Genomic DNA, 18789 nt, shown 5'->3' with positions numbered 1-18789 from the left:
TAAATCCATTGACAAATCAGGTGAGAGGATGTGTTCTATGTAAATTGCCTCTAGATTTCCCAAAGGCTCTTCATCCACAGAGCATGTCAAAATGTAATTGACTCTGCAAGCAATGCTTGAATCCAGGATGAGGCAGCCTATTGGATCTGCACCTCTTTCCTGCATAAGCAATGACTTTTCTAAGTTGCTAACCAGTAACTGCATTGTGTGCTATTTGTGGAGGTAGTATAACAGAGGGTTCTTTAACAATACCTAAATCCATAATTTATGCTACCTGGTTTGAGAGCACCAAGGGACATGACCACTTCCTAGTTGGGTTACTGTTGGTTGTGTTGCTATTACAAGTTCTGCTGTTTGCCAGGGCCTTTTTAATAGTGTCAGTTAAATCTAATGAATTTCACATTTTGAATTCTATCAGGAGGAAGGATAAGGCAGCAGTTATGAGAAACAAATGGGAGAATTGTGGTATTTCTTATTCTGTAATTCCTCTTCTTTCTTTCCAGGTATACAACAGCAAATGGAGATTCTGATTATGAATATGACAAAGCAGCAGATGAAAATACTGATCAAAAAGATTCACGACTATCTTTTGAAAAGGTGGATGAGTTCACTCAACTTTTAAGTATAGCTGATGACTTGCATGAAGGCACGAATGAAGACAAAGCAAAAGGGTTTAATCTGCTTGTGAATAAGAAATCTATTGTAAGTATTTTTATTCCAACTTCATATTCTTTTCCTCAACTGGTCAATCCCAACATTTTCCTCCTTTGACCAGAAAGGTGTGATATTCTGGTCATAATTGATAATGATTGTTGTATATGCACTCACACAATTAAGACTTGGAGACATGATACTTTCTCATCCTTTACTTTTATTAAACTAACATGGCTACTGAGATACAGGGTTATATATGTGGAAGGGTGTCATGGTATCCAGCAGAGGGTGGGCTTAACCTAAATCTTTCTCCCATTCCCCCCCCCCCACATTACTCTGTGCAGTAAATGCTGACTGGGCCCCTTCGAACGAACAAGATTACATTGGCCCCAGGACTGTGTGAGAATTAGAATACATATCATGAGTATAAAAGGGAAAGTATTTAATAGTCTTTATAACGTTCGGGTGGTCTTCTTTCTCTTTTGGACTGCTTCGGTGTGGTTTGCTGTGCTGGTCTTTGCTTGGGACCTGTAGATAGTCGGGTCAGCGGTCGTGTCAGAGGCGACTGCCTGTCTTTGCTGCCCTCCTGGCCGCATCTCAATTATTGAACTCCTCATTGGACTCCTAGGCTCCACAACTGTTTCTGCTCCCACCTCACTCGACCTGAGGGGTGAGATGGTTGGGGTAGGCTACGACAGGTCTAGTTCCACCTTCTTCAGTTCATGAGGTAGTTCATGGACCTTAGTGTTAGTCAATGCTCATAATTGGTCAATGTGCCACTTCCACAATCTGTCCCCAACTAGAATGGAGTATCAGCAGGGGCTCAATTCTCTTGCCCACTTTCAATGTTCTAGGTGAGGTTTGTGGTGATGCTGTTTTTCACAATTGGAGACCCATATCTGAATGGAACAGTAGACAGCCTGGTCCGCAGGTTGCAACCAAACATTAGTTCTGCTGGGGTGTGTTTTGTGGTAGAATGTGGCGTGTTTCTGTACCCCCAATAGGAAATTTGCAATTTTGCATGTCCAGAATGCATTTAGAAGTTTCATGGTTTTCATTGCTTTTTTGAATGTTTACACAAAACCTTCTGTCTCCCCATTAGTACTTGGGTGATAGGGTGCGGACAAAATATGCCTAATATTGTGGTCGCGCATAAATTTTAAAAATTTTCTTGTTTAAATTGGGGCCCATTGTCCATAACTAATTAATGAGGCAATACATAAGTGGAAAAGATAGCTCGTAGACAGTCATTCGTGGGATCTGCTTTGGTGTCTTTGAGCTGTAAAACGAATGGCCATTTGGAGTGTGCACCTACAGCTATTAGGAATGTCTCACCCATGAATGGTCCAGCGAAGTCTATGTGAATCCGATGCCAGGGTTTGGATGGCCATTTCCATGGGTTAGCTTTGTGTACAGCATTTTTGGCTGCATTGACTGACATTTTTTATTCTCTTACTGTTGTTTCAATGTCTCTGTCTATGGAGGGCCACCAGACATGCATCCGGCCAGTGCCTTCATTCGTACCATTCGTGGATGGTTGTAGTGCAGTTCTGATAACATGGTACTTTGCCATTTGGCTGGAATAATTATACGGATACCCCACAGAAAAAATCCTTCTTCAACTAATAGTTCATGACAGCGTATATGGTAAGGTTTTAGATCTTCTGGAATGACCTTAGATTCAGGCCACCCATTAAGGGTGAAGTATAGGATCTTGCTTAATGTTGCCTCTTTTCGGGTTTCCTTTTCGATCATCTGGGCTGTAATGGGCAGTTGTTTTTTTTTAAATTTTTTATTTTTCACACCATAAACCACATTAACCATGACACACACTCTTTCCTTTTCAAATATATACAGTGCCATTTTCTCCCCCCCGCTCCCTCCTCCCATCCCACCCTCCGTACCTCCCCCCCCCCCCCCCCCGTCCATTTAAAGTACAAAATCTAGGATACATTAAACCAGTCAAACAATGTTGTCATTCAATAAAAATAAACAAGAAATTCCACTGAGTCAATTCTTTTCATTTCCTTCTCCTTTCGTTAATTTAGGTAGTAAATGTCCCCGGTAGGTTTTCTCTATTGTGTTTCATGTAAGGCTCCCATATTTGTTCAAATATTTCAATATTATTTCTTAAACTATATGTTATTTTTTCTAATGGAATACATTTATTCATTTCTATATACCATTGTTGTATTTTCAAATTATCTTCCGATTTCCAGGTTGACATAATACATTTTTTTGCTACGGCTAGAGCTATCTTAACAAATCTTTTTTGTGCATCATCTAAATCAATTCCAAATTCTTTGTTTTTTATGTTACTTAGGAGGAAGATCTCTGGATTCTTTGGTATATTGTTTTCTGTAATTTTATTTAATATTTGGTTTAGATCTTCCCAAAGTTTTTCTACTTTCTCACATGTCCAGATTGCATGAATTGTTCTTCTCATTTCTTTTTTACATCGAAAACATCTATCCGATACTGTTGGGTCCCATTTATTTAACTTTTGAGGTGTAATGTATAGCCTGTGTATCCAGTTATATTGTATCATACGTAACCTCGTATTTATTGTATTTCTCATCGTTCCAGAACATAACTTCTCCCATGTTTCCTTTTTTATCTTTATATTTAAATCTTGTTCCCATTTTTGTTTAGTTTTACCATTTGTTTCCTCATTCTCCTTTTCTTGCAGTTTAATATACATATTTGTTATAAATCTTTTGATTATCATTGTATCTGTAATCACATATTCAAAGTTACTTCCCTCTGGTAAACTCAGACTGCTTCCTAATTTGTCCTTCAAGTAGGATCTCAATTGGTAATATGCCAGCACTGTGTCTTGAGTATTTATCTTTCATTTGTTCAAAGGATAATAATCTATTTCCTGAAAAACAATTTTCTATTCTTTTGATCGCTTTTTTCTCCCATTCTCTAAAGGAAAGGTTATCTATTGTAAAAGGGAGTAACTTATTTTGCGTCAATATTAGTTTTGGTAATTGATAATTTGTTTTATTCCTTTCTACATGAATCTTCTTCCAAATATTGAGTAGATGATGTAATACTGGAGAACTTCTATGTTGTACCAATTTTTCATCCCATTTATATAATATGTGTTCAGGTATCTTTTCCCCTATTTTATCTAATTCTAATTTAGTCCAATCTGGCTTTTCCCTTGTTTGATAAAAATCTGATAGGTATCTTAATTGTGTGGCTCTATAATAATTTTTTAAGTTTGGCAGTTATAAGCCTCCTTGTTTATACCATTCTGTTAATTTATCTAGTGCTATCCTCGGTTTCCCCCCTTTCCATAAAAATGTCCTTATTATTTTCTTTAACTCCTTGAAGAATTTCTCTGTCAAGTGTATTGGCAATGCCTGAAATAGGTATAATATTCTTGGGAAAATGTTCATTTTAATACAGTTTATCCTTCCTATTAGTGTTGGTGGTAAATCTTTCCAATGCTCTAAATCGTCCTGTAATTTTTTCATTAGTGGATAATAATTGAGTTTATATAGTTGGCCGAGATTTTTATTTATTTGTATACCTAGGTATCTTATTGCTTGCATTTGCCATCTGAATGGTGATTCCTTCTTAAATTTTGAGAAATCCGCATTATTCATAGGCATTGCTTCACTTTTATTTACGTTAATCTTGTAACCCGACACTTCTTCATATTCCTTCAATTTCTTATATAATTCTTTTATTGATAGTTCTGGTTTTGTTAAGTATACTATAACATCATCCGCAAATAAACTGATTTTATATTCCTTGTCTTTTATTTTTATCCCTTTTATATTATTTTCTGTTCTTATCAATTCTGCTAGTGGTTCTATAGCTAACGCGAACAATAAGGGTGATAGTGGGCATCCCTGCCGTGTTGACCTACTTAAGTTAAATTGCTTTGATATATATCCATTTACTGTCACTTTCGCCAATGGTCCCTTATATAATGCTTTAATCCAATTAATATACTTCTCTGGTAAACTGAATTTTTGCAATACTTTGAATAAATAATTCCATTCTACTCTGTCAAAGGCCTTCTCTGCGTCTAAAGCAACTGCTACTGTTGGCACTTTACTCCCTTCTACTGCATGAATTAAGTTAATAAATTTACAAATATTGTCTGTTGTGTGTCTTTTTTTAATAAATCCAGTTTGGTCTAGATTTACAATTTTCGGTACATACTCTGCTAATCTGTTTGCTAATAGTTTAGCTATTATCTTATAATCTGTGTTAAGTAATGATATTGGTCTATATGACGCTGGTGCGAGTGGATCTTTCCCTTGCTTTGGTATTACTGTAATTATTGCTGTTTTACATGAATCTGGTAAGCTTTGTGTTTTATCAATCTGGTTGATTACTTCCAGGAGGGGAGGAATTAATAAATCTTTAAATGTTTTATAGAATTCTATTGGGAATCCATCCTCTCCTGGTGTTTTATTATTTGGTAATTTTTTTATTATCTCTTGTATTTCTACTATTTCAAATGGTTCTGTTAATTTATTTTGTTCCTCTATTTGTAGTTTTGGTAGTTCAATTTTAGTTAGAAATTCATCTATTTTCCCTTCTTTCCCTTCGTTTTCAGTTTGGTATAATTGTTCATAGAATTCTCTAAAGTTTTCCTTGATCTCCTTTGGATTATATGTGATTTGTTTGTCTCTTTTCCTTGATGCCAATATCATTTTCTTAGCTTGTTCTGTCTTAAGCTGCCATGCTAGAATTTTGTGTGTTTTTTCCCCTAGTTCATAATATTTCTGTTTTGTCTTCATTATATTCTTCTCCACCTTATATGTTTGTAGTGTTTTATATTTTATTTTTTTATCTGCCAATTCTCTTCTTTTAGTTGTATCTTCCTTCATTGCTAATCCTTTTTCTATATTTACTATTTCCCTTTCCAACTGCTCTGTTTCCTGATTATAGTCCTTCTTCATCTTGGTTACATAACTTATTATTTGCCCTCTAATGAACGCTTTCATTGCATCCCATAGTATAAACTTATCTTTCAATGATTCCGTATTTATTTCAAAATACATTTTAATTTGTCTTTCAATTAATTCTCTAAAATCCTGCCTTTTGAGTAACATGGAGTTTAATCTCCATCTATACATTCTTGGAGGGATGTCCTCTAACTTTGTCAATATTAAGGGTGAATGGTCCGATAATATTCTAGCTTTATATTCTGTTTTTCTTACTCTATTTTGCATACGAGCTGATAACAAAAATAGGTCTATTCTTGAGTATGTTTTATGTCTAGCCGAGTAATATGAATATTCCTTTTCATTTGGGTGTTGTTTCCTCCATATATCCAAAAGTTGCATTTCTTCCATCGATTTAATTATAAATTTGGTTACTTTGTTCTTTCTGTTAATTTTTTTCCCAGTTTTGTCCACATTTGAATCCAAATTCAGGTTGAAATCCCCTCCTATTAATATGTTCCCTTGCGTATCTGCTATCTTCAAAAAAATATCTTGCATAAACTTTTGATCTTCTTCGTTAGGTGAATTTACATTGAGTAGATTCCAAAACTCCGAATATATTTGACATTTTATCATTACATATCTCCCTGCTGGATCTATTATTTCCTCTTCTATTTTAATTGGCACATTTTTACTAATTAATATAGCTACTCCTCTTGCTTTTGAATTATATGATGCTGCTGTTACATGTCCTACCCAATCTCTCTTTAACTTCTTGTGCTCCATTTCAGTTAAATGTGTTTCTTGCACAAATGCTATATCAATTTTTTCTTTTTTCAGTAAATTTAGCAATTTCTTCCTTTTAATTTGGTTATGTATTCCGTTAATATTTAAAGTCATATAGTTCAGCGTAGCCATTTTATACTTTGTTTATCTTCCCTTTCCGTTTCTCCATCATCACCTTTCCTTCTTATCCATTTCTGCTTTCTTGTTTTGAACACTTTATAAGACAACATTTCTAAAACATCAAACATTTTCCTTATTCTCCTATTTAAAACTTCTTTAACCTCATTCTCCCCTCCCCCTCCTGAGTTGTCCTTTATCCCTTGTCGGACTACCACATCTCCCCTCTCCATTTGGATTTGCGAATTCACTCGCAAACGTCAGCTGATTTTGCAGTGATCGTAACTCCTCCCCACCCAGCCCCCCCCAGAAAAGATTTCAATTTTCATATGTAACAAAGGTCACTCTTTTAATTCCCTCCTTATTCCCTCTATTCCATTTCCCTCCCTTATTAATTCTTGTCTATACTCTATATATTTTCCTCTAAATACGGATACATTCATGTATGCACACTATATATATACACACATATATCCCTTTACACACATACATATAGATCGTGGTCATTTTTACTCTTATTACTTGTCTTCATCTCTCTGCTTGTTTTGTAGTTGTTCTGCAAATTTCCTTGCTTCCTCTGGATCCGAGAATAGTCTGTTTTGTTGCCCTGGAATAATTATTTTAGGTACCGCTGGGTACCTTAACATAAACTTATATCCTTTTTTCCATAAGATCGTTTTCGCTGTATTGAACTCCTTCCTCTTCTTCAGGAGTTCAAAACTTATGTCTGGATAGAAAAAAAATTTTTGACCTTTATATTCCAGTGGCTTTTTGACCTCTCTTACTTTCTTCATTGCTTTCTCCAATATATTTTCTCTTGTTGTATATCTTAAGAATTTTACTAAAATGGATCTTGGTTTTTGCTGCGGTTGTGGTTTCGGGGCTAAAGTTCTATGTGCCCTCTCTATTTCCATCCTGTAATTCTGGTCTTCCCAGGATCCTGGGGATCCAATCTTTTATAAATTCTCTCATATTCTTGCCTTCTTCATCTTCCTTAAGGCCCACTATCTTTATATTATTTCTTCTATTATAGTTTTTTTATTATATCTATCTTCTGAGCTAACAGCTCCTGTGCCTCTTTAGCTTTTTTATTAGATTCTTCTCATTTATTTTTTAAGTCTTCTACTTCCATATCTACAAATGTTTCTTGTTTTTCCATATTTTCCACTCTTTTTTGCCAATTCTGATATGGCCACTTCCATTTTATTCATTTTTTCTTCTGCATTCTTAATTCTTCTTTTTATCTCATCAAATTCTTGTAATTGCCATTCTTTCACTGATTCCATATATTCTTTAAAAATAGATACATCCATTGTCTTGCTTTTCTCTTCTTCTTCCACTTCTTTCTGTTCTTCTTCTTCTTCCTCTGGATTGACCATCTGTTGTTTCCTTGTTTTCTTTTTATCCTCTTCTTTCTTGTTGTCGTTATTGTCTGTGTTCTGCACCTGCTGCTGTGCTGCAGGTGTCTCTCTCAGCTGTGGAGATCGACTCCGCAGCTGTTCACCCCTCCCGTCAGTGTGTTTTTTTTCATGCGCATGGTGCACTTTTACTCGGCTCTGCCAGCCATTTTTGTAGTCCCGAGCCCGGGACTTCCACTGACCTGTGGGAGTGGGCTTCTTTCTCCGCGGCGGGCCTCTTCGGACAGGTAAGGCCTTCACCTTCTTCTTCTTTTCTTCCCGTTTTTGGTTTTTCTTTCTTCGCTGCCATTTTCTCTACACTTTTACTTTCACTTTGTTTTGGTTTTTAAGTTTGTGCCTTTGCTTTATCTCTATCTTTTTTTAAATTTTCTGGAGAGAGCTGGAGTTCCCCTACCGGCCACTACTCCATCACGTGACTCCTCCCGTAATGGGCAGTTGTTGAAGTTGTTCTTGGTTGATGGCTGATGCCTCTGCTGTCCATTTAATAATTTCTTCTCGTTGTTCTGTCTTGGGTAATGGCATGCGTGATGAGGAATCTGTATGGCTGTTGAGTGTTCCTGGTTTATGTTTTGTATCATAGTTATATGTCGCTAGTAGTATGGCCCATCTTTGAATTCTGGATGCAGCTAATACTGGTATACCTTTGTGAGGCCCCAGGATTGAACTAAGGGACTTGTTGTCTGTAATCAGAGTTAATTTTCTTCCATAAAGATATTGGTGAAATTTTTTTTACACCAAGAATGATTGCCAATCCTTCTTTTCCTAGTTGAGTATAATTGCATTTGCTTGTGGTTCTTTTGGCTTGGCTTCGCGGATGAAGATTTATGGAGGGGGTAAAAAGTCCACGTCAGCTGCAGGCTCGTTTGTGGCTGACTCGTCCGATGCGGGACAGGCAGACACGATTGCAGCGGTTGCAGGGGAAAATTGGTTGGTTGGGGTTGGGTGTTGGGTTTTTCCTCCTTTGCCTTTTGTCAATGAGGTGGGCTCTGCGGTCTTCTTCAAAGGAGGTTGCTGCCCGCCAAACTGTGAGGCGCCAAGATGCACGGTTTGAGGCGTTATCAGCCCACTGGTGGTGGTCAATGTGGCAGGCACCAAGAGATTTCTTTAGGCAGTCCTTGTACCTTTCCTTTGGTGCACCTCTGTCACGGTGGCCAGTGGAGAGCTCGCCATATAACACGATCTTGGGAAGGCGATGGTCCTCCATTCTGGAGACGTGACCCATCCAGCGCAGCTGGATCTTCAGCAGCGTGGACTCGATGCTGTCGACCTCTGCCATCTCGAGTACTTCGACGTTAGGGATGTAAGCGCTCCAATGGATGTTGAGGATGGAGCGGAGACAACGCTGGTGGAAGCGTTCTAGGAGCCGTAGGTGGTGCCGGTAGAGGACCCATGATTCGGAGCCGAACAGGAGTGTGGGTTTGACAACGGCTCTGTATACGCTTATCTTTGTGAGGTTTTTCAGTTGGTTGTTTTTCCAGACTCTTTTGTGTAGTCTTCCAAAGGCGCTATTTGCCTTGGCGAGTCTGTTGTCTATCTCATTGTCGATCCTTGCATCTGATGAAATGGTGCAGCCGAGATAGGTAAACTGGTTGACCGTTTTGAGTTTTGTGTGCCCGATGGAGATGTGGGGGGGCTGGTAGTCATGGTGGGGAGCTGGCTGATGGAGGACCTCAGTTTTCTTCAGGCTGACTTCCAGGCCAAACATTTTGGCAGTTTCTGCAAAGCAGGACGTCAAGCGCTGAAAATGTTCATGAAGCATACGCTACTGGTTGCTCACCTTTTTCTGTGATTTGGGATAGTACCGTTCCTAGTCCCACTGGTGAAACATCCATGGCTAGTGTAACTTCGTAGTGGATCAGCACATTATTTCTTGACATTAGTATTTCCTTTAGTTGATTGACTGTTTTTAGTTTCTGTGTTTGATCTTTCTTGAGTAATTGCTTCAACAGGCTGCATAGTATAGACATATTAGGGATATGTTTTTGGTTGTAATTCCAATTTGTTGGTTAGGTATGGGGTCTTGTGAATGGCTTCTGTTCCTGCTGGATTCATTCGTACCCCTCATTGTCGATTATAAATCCAAGATAGTTACTGACGGGTGCATGAAGACTCATTTGTCCTTTTGTAATCATATTTAACCTGTTGTAGTCTGGTTCCAGGTTTTGTAAGTGTTCACTGTCGTTTCGGCCCGTGATGATGATATCATCTAGGTAACACCCAACTGAGTCCATGTAGTAATTGGTCCATTGTTGCTCTAAAAATCACAGGTGCTGCTGAAATTCCGTAAGGCAGGTGTGTACAGGTGAATAGTCCCAGATGGGGATTGATTGTCACATATTCCCTTGTTTTTTTTTGTCCAATTCTATCTATTGATATGCTTGTGACAAATCTAGTTTTGTGAATTTTTGCACTCTGCTTAGAGCTTGGAACAATTCTTTTTTTTTGTATATTTTATTTATTATCCAGAATAAAACATACCAGAAAGTAAAAAATACAAATACACAAAATTTTCTCCCCTAATTCCCTCCCTCCCTCCCCCCTTATAACTACCCCAAAAGAAAAAGAGTAGAAAAGAAAGGAGTTAACATATACATATAACTGTCAAATCATGGCCATGGAGGATGCCATCTCAATCCGGGGAGAAATTTTTTAAAAACTATATTTCTAAGCTCATATACTTCATATGCAGGCTCCACACTTTAACAAAAAATGAATAATTATTATATAAATTATGTTATCTTTTCTAGCAGAATACTGGTTCTTATCTCCATATGCCATCTTTGAATATTCAACTTAATTTCATTCTTCCAAGAAATGGCTGTACATTTTCTCGCCACTGCTCATGCTCATTGGATAAATGCAATCTGAAACTTCTCTAATTTTAACCCCATACTCAATGTCATACTATATCCCAATAAAATAATAAAGGATCAAGTGAAAGCTTGAATTTAAATAAACCCTCCAAAAATTCACCTTCTCTCAAAGCCATACTGAATGCAAAAAAAGAACCAATCTCTTTACCACATCGAAAACACAAATCTGAAGAACTAAATCCATATATCTTTAAATTCTCAGGGGTTAAGTAAAGCTGGTGAATAAAGTTATAATGAACTAGTCTATAGCTCACATTTATTAGTTTGGTCATACTATCTTCACACATAGTCATCCAGTCATCCTGAGATATTGGAATAGACAAGTCTTTCTCTCATTTTACATACATCTGATTTACTCATTTTATGTTGCAACAAAGCATACATTAATGAAATAAATACTTTTTTACCCCCATCAATAAGTAGAGTTTCAAATTTAGTTCGCCTAGGTAATCTTAATTCATATCCAAAATTATCTAACAGACAAGCTCGAACCTGATAATATGCAAAAAATGTATTTGACATAATTCCAAATTTTTCTTTTTCTATAAAATGAAAGAAAATACCCAGCTTCATAACAATCTTCTACCAGCTTAATACTTTTCTATTCCCATGATTTCAAATATTGATTATTCATTGAAAAACAAAATAATTTGTTCTGGTACAGTGCAGTTCTAGCTGAAATTTTACCTTTAGTTCCTACAATTTGATTTCTATTATACCATGTCTCCATTAAGTGTTTTAACACAGGTAAATTATAATTTTGCAAAAGTTGAGGATTCCATTTATAAAGAAATTGATCTATTTTTGTTCATGAATCTGAGCAATTTTAATTTTAACCCATATCGAAGGTTGATCCATTTTAAACATCCTATTGATGAATTTTATCTGCGTCACCTCATAATAATTTTGAAAATTTGATAATTTCAATCCTCCTAAAGAATATTTCCGTCAATTTTTGTAATGACACCCTTTATCTTTCCATAAAAACAGTCGTACTAAAGCATTCAAATCTTTTTTAAAATTTCAGAATTTTACTTGGAATTGATTGAAACAGGTATTGTATGCAAATGAAAAATATTCATTTTATTACAATTTACATGTCCTATCAAGGTTATTGGTAAATCTTTCCATCTATTTAAATCATATTTAATTTTACACAATAAGGGTAAATAATTTAACTCATATAAATGTTTATAATCAACATCAACAACTATTTCCAGGCATTTAATCTTGTCAGACCACCAAAATTGTGTCATCTGCTTACAGACTGAATGATATTCCTTTGCTAAAGGCATTATCTCACTCTTTTCCCAGTTAACTTTATAACCTGACATCCTGCCATACTGCTCCAACTATGCTTGAAGATGTCCCAAAGATTGCACAGGGTGCGTTAAGTATATCAAAACATCACCTGCAAATAAGTTAATTTTATACTCATCTGCATTCACTTTAATACCGTTAATAGTACCATCTTGCCTCATCATTTGAGCCAGTGGTTCTATTACCAATGCAAATAAGGCTGGTGACAGAGGACACCCCTGCCTAGTCAATCTAAATAATGCGAACAAAGATGATATTTGTCCATTTATCACCACCCTGGCTGATGGATTTTTATATAAGGCCTTCACCCAACCAGTTAAGAGCGTTCCCAATTTAGATTTCTCTTGTACTTTAAATTTAAAAAAAAAACATTCCACTCCATTAGAATGTCTAAGGCCACTATCATAGGTTGGTCGGGTTGCTCCCGAGAAACATTAATCAAGGAAATTAACTTAACAATGTTGTCTGCTTAGTATTGATTCTTAATAAACCCAGCCTGGTCTACATGAATCAGCTCTTGTAGATATTTAGCTAACCTATTAGCTAAAACCTTAGCCACTATCTTATAATCCATGTTTAATAAAGAAATCGGTCTGTATGACCCTACTTTTAATGGATCTCTTTCCTTCTTTGGAATTAGCGTAATCAATGCTTTAGAAAAAGAATCTGGAAAAGAGCCAGTCTCAGTGCCCCGCTTCAAAACTTCCATTAATACAGGAAACAATAGGTCGTAAAATTCTTTATAAAATTCTGAAGTGAAACCATCTTCACCTGGGGATTTCCCTCGAGGCATTGCTTGCAATGCTTCTTTTATTTCCATGTCAGTAAAAAAGGTGTCTACATAATTTTTCTCTTTATCCTTTAGTGATGGTAAATCCAGGTTGGACAAAAATGCATCAATTCTATCATTATTTTCCATAACTACAGAAGTGAACATTTCTTCATAAAATTCTTCATTAATCTCCTGAGGTTTATAAGTAGTTGTTGAGCCTCTTCTAATAGCATTTATAGTCCTAGAAGCCTGTTCTGTCTTCAACTGCCATTCTAATACTTTATGGGCACGTTCGCCCAGCTCATAATAGCGTTGTTTAGTTCTTTGCAACAATTCTTCAAATTTATATGATTGTAAAGTATTATACCGCAACTTTAACTTAGTCATTTGAATGGGTTTTTTTTTTTTACCTTCCTTTGAATCTTATTGTACTTCTTTTTCCAATTTATCTATCTCTTTCTAAGTCCTGACTTTCTGCCAAATACTGTTTTTTAATTTTAGCTGTATAACTAATAATTTGTCCCTTCAAATAAGCTTTCAATGCATTCCATAGAATAAATTTATGTCGCACCGATCCTTCATTTATTTGCAAAAAAGATTTTTATGTTCTCGCGTCTATTTAATAAATTCAGGTCATTTCAACAATAACATATTAAATCTCCAATGATATGTAGTTTCAACTCTTTCCGAACTAGTACAAGAAATTAATATAAAGAATGATCAGACAAAATCCTACTTTTATATCCGGCTTGAGTAAATCTACCTTGTAATTGTGCTGATACTAAAAATAAATCAATTCTAGAATAAGATTTGGGTCTCCCCAAATGAAAAGAAAAATATTTTTCTGTCGGGTTTAACCTCCTCCAAAACTCTACCAAATTCAAGTCCTTCATTACCTTTACCCATCTATGTTTTACCCAGAATTTTTGGAGATTTATCTAAGAAAGGGTCCAAGAAACAATTAAAAGTCACCACCCATCAACACATTATCATAAGCCTGATTTAAATTCAAAAAAGCTTCCGCCATATACACATCATTGTCTACATTGCAGACGACACGAAGCTGGGTGGCTTTGTAAGCTGTGTAGAGGCTGTTAAGAGTGTTCAGGGTGACTTGGACAGGTTGAGTGAGTGGGCAAATGCATGGCAGATGCAATATAATGTGGATAAGTGTGCGGTTATCCACTTTGGAGGAAAGAATGGGAGGGCTGAGTACTATCTTAATGGTATCCAATTAGGAAAAGGGGAGATGCAAAGAGACCTGGGTGTCGCTGTGCATCAGTCATTAAAAGTGGGCATGCAGGTGCAGCAAGCAGTAAAAAAGGCGAATGGTATGTTGGCGTTCATATAAAGAGGATTTGAGTACAGGAGCAGAGAGGTATTGATGCAGTTGTATAGGGCCTTGGTGAGACCTCACATGGAGTATTGTGTTCAGTTTTGGTCTCCTTATCTGAGGAAGTACATCATTGCCATGGAGAGAGTGCAGAAAAGGTTTACCAGATTGATACCAGGGATGGCGGGACTTGCATATGAAGAAAGGCTAGAACGACTGGGCTTGTACTTGCTGGAGTATAGACGATTAAGAGGAGATTTAATAGAAACGTTCAAAATTCTTAAGGGATTTGACAGGATAGATGCAGGAAGATTGTTCCCAATGTTGAGCAAGTCTAGAACCAGGAGTCACAGTTTAAGGATAAAGGGGAAGTCCTTTAGGACTGAGATGAGGAAGAATTTTTTCACTCAGAGGGTGGTGAATTTATGGAATTCTCTGCCACAGGAGTGATTGAGGCCGGTTCCATACTTAAGAGAGAGTTAGATTTTAGTACTTGTGATTAGGGGGAATCAGGGGGTATGGAGAGAGAGCTGGAACAGGGTACTGAGTGAGTGATCAGCCATGATCAAAATGAATGGTGGTGTAGGCTTGAAGGGCCAAATGTCCTACTCCTACACCTATTTTCTATGTTTTCTATTAGGTGCATAAACATTCATCAATGTCCAAGCCTCTGGAAAAAATCTTAAAATTAACTATTAATACTCTACCCACAGCTGCAAAAACTAGACCCAATGTAAAGGATAACTTTTTATGTATTAAAATAGCAATGCTTCAACTTCTGATGTTCCTTTTCAGTCAGATGTGTTTCTGGTAAAAATGCAATATCAATCTTCATATTTTTAATGTAAGCTAATACCAGTTTTCTTTTAATCGGGTTAATAAGCCTGTTAAAATTAGAAGTTGCAAAATTCAAATTAGCCACGACTATTTAAGTCTCCCTTGGAGATGTGGCACCTCAAACGGCTCCCAGAACTGAAAAACTCCTTGAAAGACAGAAAAAGCTAAGAAAAGAAACCCAGGATAACAAAAAAACAACAATGTAAGTGTAGTACCCCCTCAATTACACCACAAGTGGCTGATGACTTCGGAAGAGTTGGCAGTCAAACCGCCTCCGACTTTGATTTTCCAGAGCATCAATCTTCTTCAATAAATCTGCCTTCTGTACCTCCCAACCAGTAAATTAATCTTCTCTCTGATCAACTCTTTCTTTTTATTGATCCTTACAAAGAAAGGTTCTTTGATTTAAATTTTTTTATCTTGAACTTTATCGACAACTTGCAGACATTTATTCATATCCATTTTAATAGTAGAAATTTCTCCCTTTATTTCAGACATTGCACCCCTCATTTTTGTGAATCCCTGATTAATTTGGATAGCCAAACTTCCAATCTGTTTAACTATATCATTTAAAACAGGATTGAGTGATGCAGAATCTGATTTAAACAAGGCAGACTTTTAAATTTCAGGCCTACCCTCTTTCAAACATGCAGCTTCTTCCACCAGTTGTTCCTATTCTGTCAGCGCAGTGATAACTTCCTCTTCTTCCTCCTCCATTAATAAAACCGTCGAGCAAATCGACTGTGTGTACGGACCCCCCCCCCCCATCCAGAATCAGAATTGCTAGGCTGGTGGAGGTCGGGTCCCCCCTGCAGCCCGTTCAATATGTGCATGTGCGAAGCGTTCTCTTCACTCGGAGAAGGTCGCCGTCAGTCACCGGCACCATCTTGCGTCGCTGTATGCGAGGTTGGCATCGGAGTAGAATAATCTTTACCTACTGACATGCGCTGAGGCTGGGGAGGAGCTGAACTTGAGACTGGAGGCTCATTCTGTGAGGTAGGCTGAGTTTCTTCTACATTTCCTGACTGTTTAACTACTGTTTTCTTCCCCATCTGTACTTTAATTCTCCTCATGACTGTAAGGTAGGGATCTTCACTAGTACTTTAAGTATTTTTAAAAATTATTTGAAAAGTTGTAAATTGGGCTTTAATTAGTTCTGCCAGAGTGATGTGTTTATCCATGTTGTCTTTGTACACCATCACGCCACGCCCCCTTGGAACAATTCTTCTGCCTTGGGCATGGAGTATCCGGGTATTTTGAGTGAAGGATTGATGGTGACTTTGTAATCGCCCAATCGCTATATTGGTTCTAGTATGCTGTCATGTTTTAGTCTGTTTAATTCAGCCTCAATTTCCCCTTTCATAGCAAATGGGACTCTTCTGGCTTTGAAGAATTTTGGTTCTGCATTATCTTTTAATTGGAGTTTGGCTTGAACACCTTTTGCTTTTCTCCAGCTCTTGTTGAAAAACCACTGTGTCTACTTGTTGTAGCCAGTTTCTTCCAAAAACTGCTGGTCCCTGAGTATTTAGAATGTAGAGAGTGTTTTTGGTTGCTGTTGTTTGTATTGTACTTGGACCGTACATTTTCCAAACACTTTGATTCTGTCTCCTATAACAGATCTTAGTTTTTTCAGTTGTTTTTACCGGGTGTTCCTTTACATGTAATGGCATTAAGGACATCTCTCCCCTTTCATGGGGGGGGGGGGGTGGTGTCAGTTTATTTTTAGCTGTATAGAGATTGCTGTGTTTCCTCAGATTATTCCTCAGATGTGTAATATCTCAGGTACTGAAATTTCAGGAGCTTGAAGGTCAGCCATTGGGTTGTTATCATCATCGTTTCTAGGTTGACTCTCTCTATCTGCAATTGTTTTGACTTCACTGCCTGCTTATTTGCAGTCCACCTATGCTTTAGAAGCAGACATTTAGCTTTGATATGTCCTTCTGATTTGCAGATATGGCATTTCAAATTTTTGAAGAAAAAGTTTTCTGGTCAGTGGAAAGACCTCTCGACCAGTAGGTCTGGTTGACCCACATCCAAGTTTTTAATTGCCATTTCAGAGCTGCAGGCAGTTCTGTATACAATTTGTAACATAGCATCTTCATCCATTGCTAACAATTTTTGCCTTGCTTGGCAATTTGCCAGCCCCATCACTAATCTGTCTTGCAGTGCCTGATTTAGAAACTGCTCAAAATGACAGTGCTCCACCAGTTTGTGCAATGATGCCAGATATACACTTGCTGTTTGTCCTGGTTCTTGTCTCCTTTCATAGAATCGCTTCCTTTCTACCATAACTGATGGTCTGGAACTTAAATGGTTCCTTAGTTGTACATAATTCGTCGAATGTCCGGGGCCAGCAAGGCTTTAAGGAGGTCGAATGTTTTGCTGCCCATGATACTAAGGAAGAGGGCATGTTTGTGGTTTACTGGACCTTCCACAATATTGTGGACTACGCAGTAGTGGTTAAACCATTCTACGTTGTTATCCCAACTCTCTTCTGCTTTGTTGAATTCCCCAAACTTTCTCTTCACCACGCTTTCGCCTTGATCTTTTGGTAGAACTTGTTGGGGTTGTTAGATAGTCATTTTCTACCTACCTTCTATTTTCCTTCTCACGGTTGGTTCATGGAATATGTTTCATTCCTTGTCGCCACTTCTGTATTCACTCACACAATTAAGACTTGGTGACATGATACTTTCTTATCCTTTACTTCTATTAGACTAATATGGCTACTGATACATAGGATTATATATGTGGAAGGGTGACTTCATGACGAGGGCAGCATGATCTCCAGTAGAGAGTGGGCTTATACCCAACAATGATCATATCATTTAAACTTGTGGCAGAGTTACCCTCATTGACAATTAATAAAATAGTGCTGAACCACAACTCTGAACTAAATTGTTATTATCAACAGAGGAACATTTCTAGCAAGGGAACCAAATAGTGATCAGGATTAAGAATGGCATTTTTAAGCAATAATTATGTTGTATTAATCAAATCAATCTAAACGATTGACCTGACTTCCATATCTCCTTCCAACCTCCACCCCCCCAGTCTTTCACAGTCTCATACATTACACTTATGAAGACGTGATAAATATTAAGTGTTATATCTTCAGGTCAGAGAGAAGTTGTAGGTTGAAGCTCTATTATTTGGCACACTGTGGTCTGGCAACTGCCATAATCCGGCACGTTTTGAATCTGCCGCTGTTAGTATCAGCTCCTTACAGACAGCATGGGGCTTGAACCCCGGTTCTGATCGCTGGCCTGTAAAGGTTGAATCTGCCACAATTGGGACCAGAGTTAGAGTCCCACGCTGAATTGCAAGGAGTTTGTACTAACAGCGGCAGATTCAACCTTTACAGTGCCAGCGATGGGGACCGGGGTTTGAGTCCTGCGCTATCTGTAAGGAGTTTGTACTAGCGTACCAATCATTGGCACTGTAAAGGTGTTGTGCTAACAGCTATGCTAACCATGCCACCACACAGTATTATTTCCTATTTTAAGCTTTGTTCTGCCTTTGATATGTTTAGATAGGGGGTTCTCTTAGGGGTCACTTTAAGTAGCCCAACAATGGCCAGGGGTCCTGACATCACTGGATTAAAAAGGTTCAACCTGTTGTTACAGTTTTGTAAGCAAATCGGTGGATTAACAATATCCACCAGGTTCAAGAACAGCTGCTACCCCTCTACTGTCAGACTTCTCAACAACAAACTCAATTAGGGACTAATTTAAGGACTCTTGTGCATGTTATTAATTTTCTTTGC

General features: G+C 37.5%; 1 protein-coding gene across 6 annotated transcripts in view; it reads left to right on the top strand.

The window, feature by feature from the left end:
- Positions 1-18789, top strand: part of LOC138753800 (regulator of microtubule dynamics protein 3-like) — a 412426-nt gene that overhangs the window by 114021 nt on the left and 279616 nt on the right. For all 6 annotated transcript variants that reach the window (XM_069917221.1, XM_069917223.1, XM_069917222.1 and 3 more), the window contains exon 4: positions 504-702. In XM_069917221.1, the coding sequence (XP_069773322.1) occupies positions 504-702 (199 nt within the window). The remainder of the gene's footprint in view (positions 1-503; positions 703-18789) is intronic.

The sequence above is a fragment of the Narcine bancroftii genome, chromosome 2 (assembly GCF_036971445.1).
Source record: "Narcine bancroftii isolate sNarBan1 chromosome 2, sNarBan1.hap1, whole genome shotgun sequence".
Taxonomy (NCBI): domain Eukaryota; kingdom Metazoa; phylum Chordata; class Chondrichthyes; order Torpediniformes; family Narcinidae; genus Narcine; species Narcine bancroftii.
Note: the sequence above shows the minus strand (reverse complement) of the source record. Positions and strands in the feature narration are given on the sequence as shown.